Source organism: Manis pentadactyla, chromosome 9, assembly GCF_030020395.1.
Source record: "Manis pentadactyla isolate mManPen7 chromosome 9, mManPen7.hap1, whole genome shotgun sequence".
NCBI lineage: Eukaryota > Metazoa > Chordata > Mammalia > Pholidota > Manidae > Manis > Manis pentadactyla.
In genome coordinates this window covers 110,417,845-110,423,844 of record NC_080027.1, presented here as the reverse complement: position 1 = coordinate 110,423,844, position 6,000 = coordinate 110,417,845, and the positions used below count along the sequence as shown (strand labels likewise).

Here is a 6,000-nt window from a genome sequence, read left to right as displayed (position 1 = left end):
CCCAAAACCAGAGGGTGGAGACCCTTAACAACCAGATAGTAATTCATCCCTGCTACACCTTCGCTTTTGAACAAGAAAATTAACAAGGAAGAGTAAGGCCAGAACCTAAGGAAGAGGGATACATGTAGATATCCTAAGAACTGGAAGCAAGAGGGGCGAGAAGGATGACGCCCTCTGGATCCCTGCCAAGCCTCACTCCGCCCTGAGCCTAGATATTTGAGTTGTGACCAGGAGAAGGGAAGCTTGACAGATTCTCCATATCCTGCGGACAGCAGGAGAGAAGCAGGGTGGGTGGCATAAAGACATTCTTTTGCAAATCCCCACTAATTTAACCCTACTACTCAGAATTTCACCCCCATCTACAGCATTGTGACATAGCTAAATATTTACTGCCTTAAGTCAGCTTCCTAACCCTTTTGAGTTTTAGATTATCATCTGTAAACCTACCTAAGAGAGTTGTAAGGATTAAAAAGAAAAGTAATGTAATTGTAGATTAATGATAACAAAATAAAAAAAAGAAAAGTATGTGGAATAAACAAGCCATTGAATTTTGTGGTACATGAGAACCAGAAAGGAGTGGGTCCAGGTGAGTTGGCTACTTGGAAATTGATTGAGCTTTGTACTGAGCAGTGGGAGTCTGACAGACTCTACACCTCGGGAGACAGGGGTGGAGAAATTTTAGAAGCAGATGAGCCTTTTTAAATCCTCACTACATGCAGGGTGTGGCTCTATCCTACTATCCCTGCTGAAGAACTTGCCTTTAAGGATCGTGGTGATGGTATCATGGTGTCATGTATGTCCAGACATCAAAATGTATGTACGATTTTTGTATATTAAGTATATCTCAAAACTTGTGTTTGGTAAATCATAAAGTAACCAAAAGGAAGAATGCAGTAACAGTTCTGTGAGTTCTATACATTCAAAATAACAGTTCTTTAGTAGGAGTATTAAAGAGATCTAGAAAGAGAAAGGATGAGGATGGGTAAGCTGTTACGATGTACTAAATGTGACTAGTGGTCAGTATCTCTGTGGTGGGTCAGGGACATTGTAAAGACCCAAAGGCAGTATATAGTGTATTTATTTTCATGCTTTCCTGGGAGAGGAGTGGGGAAGGCAGAGAAGAGCAGGGCGAGCAGATTGCCTTGGCTGGAGTTGTGCAGAGCAAGCAGAGGTGGGGAGGAAGGGAGCTGAGAGCAAAGCTCTCATGTGTTTCATTCACTTTTCCTCTGCACACTGCTGAGCAAATGACAGAAGTCAGAAGTGGGGAGAGGCGTGTGCTCATCCCTGCTGAGCCTGCTGCCTTGGCCGTTCCTCCTCTCTCACAGATCCACTTCCCACTTCTCATCCAGCTGTTCCACGATGTGCAGGTGACAGGTACCATTCGAGCTCACCCAGGTTCAGACATCAACAAATGTAACAATACCACAAAAAGGAGAAGCCGTGGATCCAGATCATCAAAGTGGCGATGGAAGCCACATGCCAGCAGAAGAAGGTGGTGACAAACATGGTGTTGTGTTTGTCATCATCCACCCATTTATGGACAGAGATTGGTTTGTACAGCAATGAGCCTGTCTGTATCAGCCATGAGCTTGCTATCATATAAAGGAAGGCCTTCATCACCCAGAGCTGAGGCATGTTGGGAGCCAATGTCAGCAGTAACATGGTCTGCATGAGCAGGAGGTGAGCCTGCAGCTCCATTCCCTCTGCGTCCTGCATGTGAGACACCATTAGACACAGGGCCTGGGCACCTTGCTCCAGAGCTGCACACCTCTGGGGCAGCAGGTTCTGGCTTACCACATCTGCACACCTACTCAGGAAGAAGGTCATATAGAGAGTGAGATGCTGCCACTGTTTGTGGTATAAAAAGTTTCTCTGATGATATCTCTTGCCGATAAGTACAAACTGTCCACGAACGTTATGCAGCTCTTGGGCTACTAAAATGCAGGTGCTCAATATCTTCACTAACCCAACACAGTATATCTGCCTTAGCCTCGCCCATCTTCCTTTGCTCCAGGGATGGTGTGGTGGGTAATTGACAGGGTAGTTGCGTATCAAGGCCCTGGAGATGAGTCGTGCCTGATAAAGTCCATAGAAGAAGAGAGACAGCCCTGGGTACAGATGACCTTCAAAGCCTCCCATGGAACTGGAGGGAGGTCTGACCTAAGGCAGAAGAAGCAAGAGGCTCAGGAATGACCACTTCAGGCTCCAGAGTGTGGAGGGAGCTTCCAAGTCTATTTATAACCTCTGTGCGGCTCACTGCTTCCACATACGGAAGGGAAATGGTTTTGGAGGGAACCCAAACTTAGGGTGGGTGGGTGTCATGGTTCCGTTCTGGTCTCCTGCTCTGGTTCATTGAGAGCTAAGCAACTGTTGCCAAACAAAGAACTGAGCGTATTCTCCTGTATAATGCCTGGGCATCTCCCCTTCTCAGAGACTAGGCTATAGGTCCCCTTGCCTTGCCTCCCACTTGTCCTTGATGCCATCGCTACCTTCTTACTTCCCTCCCAAACTCACAGAACGTAAAGAACTCAGACAAAGTCTGGAGAATGTTCAAACGTAGGGCATATTAGGATTCCTCACATAGAACCTCATACAAGCACTAGGCACAAATGTAGTCGCCTGGGCACAAACAGTCTTAAGAGCTGCAAGTAAACATACACAGGACCTCATTACTCTGACGTTGGTTGAAGACTGCCAGAAAAATATTCAATCCCAGGAATCTCTCTTCTGCATCTCTCTAGATAGAACTGAGATGTCACCATCTGAGATTCCTTTGGGCTGAGGTAATGTTTTTTCCAAGTTAAAGTGTAGATGATTAGGTTCTACTCAGAGATACTGATTTGGAATCTCTTGGCAGTGCTATCTTGCAATAAATATTTCAATAAATATTTCCAGGTAATTCTTATGCACACTAAATTTTGAGAATCATTGAGTAGTAGATTGTAAAAAAGAAGATCCTATTAAGCTAGTAACCTTAGTGTGAAATATTTTTTCTCAGGAAATAAGCACCTATTTAGGATGTAATGGTTATACTACCCTTCAGGACAGTCAATTGGGTACAAGAAATGTCTCAAGTTTCTTTCATGTTCATCTTATTTTGTTTTTTCCATTTTGGTTTATTTCCATTTGGTTATTTTGTTGGTATATCTTTTGTTGCAACCATGAATGGATAGTCCACTTTATTTTGTAATTTTTACTGATATAAGAAACTATAATTTTATATTGATCTTCATGTTAATCACTTGCTGCATTTATGTACTGTTCTAATTTTTAAATGGTTTAATATAAAGATATCTGAAAATAATGAAAAAATTATTTCCTTTTAGACATATTTTGTCTTTTCTACTTGCACTGGCATGGTAGAAACATATTGTTTTCCTCTTCTGGGAAGTGTCCCCTCAAATCATGTGGGTTAAGTGGGAGCTGTTATGTCCTAATAAACTAGGCCAATTTAAGACCAGCACCAGATTTTTTTTTATTGAAAAAAAAAAAAAACCCTCCTGCTCTCAGCCTTTTCATAAACTATATAAATTCTGTTTACTGCAGAACCAAGTAATTTATTTGAATTATATTTCCTTCTCCATGGATCCAATATTGTTTTGGTTTTGTGTTTCTGAATAACTAATTCACACAAACTTAATGGTTTAAAACAACATGACTCTATTACGTCAGTTTCTGTGGGTCAGGATATAGGCAGAGCTTTGCTGGGTCCCCCGTTCAGAGTCTCACCAAGTGCAGTCCTGGTACGAGCCAAGCTGCGAGCCAAGCTGCGTTTCATTCTGGAGCTCAGGGCCCTCTTCCAGGCTCACATGGTTGTGGCAGAATTCAGTTCCTGTGGTTGCAGGACTAAAGTCCCAATTTGCTTGTTAGCTATCATTTCACATTCACCATATTGACAAATATTAGTCAGTAGTCTGACAATGAGAAACAAATAGAATAATTAATACATTGCTACTGTGAATGTAAATTGATAGCACCACTTTGGAAAAGAATTTGGCATTGTATAGCATTATATAGTAAAGTCAAAGATAAACATCCTGACATGTATACAGTATTCTCAGGAATGTACATGGGAACACTGTTTATAATTGGGAGAAAGAAGAGCAATCAAAGTTATCATTAATATTGCCTTCAATATTAAAATGTATAGATAAATTTGTAAAATACTCACAAAATGAAATACTGTAGAGAAGTGAAAATGAAAATTATAGCTACATTCAACAACACTGTGATGATTAATTTTATGTGTCAACTTGCCTAGGCCACAGGATACCCAGATCAAATTATTTCTGTGTGTGTCTATGAGATTAGCAGTTGAATTGGTGGATTTAATAAAGTAGATTGCCTGCCCCAAAGTGGGTGGGCCTCATCCAATCTGTTGAGGGCGTGAATAGAACCAAAGATAGAGGAAGGACGAATTCTCCCCTTTTCCTTCCTGTCTGTCTACTGGATTGGGACATACATCTTCTCCTGACCTTGCACTAAGATTTGTATCCTCAGCTCCCCTGGTTCTCAGGACTTTAGACTCGGACTGCAATTATATCACCAGGTCTCCAGCGTGGAGAGAACACATAGTGGGACTTCTCTGCCTCCACAATCACACGAGCCATTTCCTCATAATACATCTCCTGTTCATTCTGTTTCTCTGGAGAACTCTAATCCACACATAGAACCCAAAAAATATAATTATGGGTGAAAAAAGAATGTTACAAACTAATACCTACTGTATAAATATATATAAAGTATATATAATATGTATTATATATAAGATTATATAAAAATATATATGTATCTAAAGCACACAGAACTAAACTGAACACATATGTGGAACTAAACACAAAATTCAGGAAAATGGTCACCTCTGAGGGATTAAGGATAGAATAGATTTGAGAAGAACACACAGTTGGGGTGAGCACAGGAGTGTGGATTGGATCCCAGTTAAGAAGACTAAGTGGAAGTGCTGTGTGGATGAGTGAGACTTGATACCTGACAACTCTACTTTAGGGTGAGAAGGTGGGAAGACAGCTGCTTGCAAAGGGGCTCTCACAAACGTCAAAGGGGGTTTTTCTCTAGGACCTCAACGCTTATGCATATCATTCTACAACTGGCTTTTTTCACTTGTTGGAGACCATCATTACAGTGGCCCTGCTGATTCCCTTTAATATTACATTCATTACCTACTTCCTTCTTGATAGACATGTTCATCTTCTGAATTTTTTTTAACACACAATGTTGAGTATTCTTCTAAGGGTAAATTACTATAAATGACATATTTGAGTCATAGACTATTTCCTTCTTTAGTTTTAACAGACAGCGATAAATCTCCCTTCAAAGGGAGATCTCCCACAGCCTATTAATCAACAAGTTCTTGTCCCCATCATCACCAACTCCGCATTGCTGCAACACCTCTAAACCAGTTTTGAATCCTCACCTAGTCCTATCCATCCTGCAGCCAGAGTGAGCTTTGGGAATAGACAGCTAATTATGCCACTGGCTAATTTAAGTTCTCCATTGGCATCCTACTGGCTTGCAGATAAAACCTATGCCTTTAGAATAAGTCTGGTCTCATTTCCAGTCGCTTCCCACATGCACCCTTATCTCCAGGCGTATCAGAACCTTTCAGTTCAGTGTGCGATGGTTTTCCTGTTTTGCATTCTTTCTCTATCTGAAAAATTCCTCTTTTCAAGTCAGCTGAAGCACTGACTCCTTCCCCCTGGGAAGGACACCTCTCTATGTAGCTTATACACATCTCTATAGCTACACTTGATACACTGTTTCACCACTATTTACTGGGCAATCTTTGAAGTCAGAGACCATGTCCCATCTTGTCTCTTTAGAGTCTAGCCCCTTGCTTGGAGGTGCTCAATGTGTGATAAGATGAATGAATAAACAAATGAACTACCAAATGAACATGTGGTCTCTACCATAAAATGCTTTATAATCTAGTTATAAAGACAGAAGAGGTACATACAAATGATGCAAGGCTGCTAATGTGAGGAG

General features: G+C 41.2%; 1 protein-coding gene across 1 annotated transcript; it reads right to left on the bottom strand.

Moving 5' to 3' along the window:
- Positions 1-1,404: 1,404 nt before the first annotated feature.
- Positions 1,405-2,139, bottom strand: LOC118925977 (transmembrane epididymal protein 1-like). Its single transcript, XM_036912390.1, has one exon. The coding sequence runs from the start codon at positions 2,137-2,139 to the stop codon at positions 1,405-1,407; it is 735 nt and encodes a 244-aa protein (XP_036768285.1).
- Positions 2,140-6,000: the final 3,861 nt, after the last annotated feature.

Excerpts from the sequence above, each read along its gene's own strand:
- LOC118925977 (XM_036912390.1), bottom strand. The coding sequence starts at position 2,139 with ATGGGAGGCTTTGAAGGTCATCTGTACCCAGGGCTGTCTCTCTTCTTC.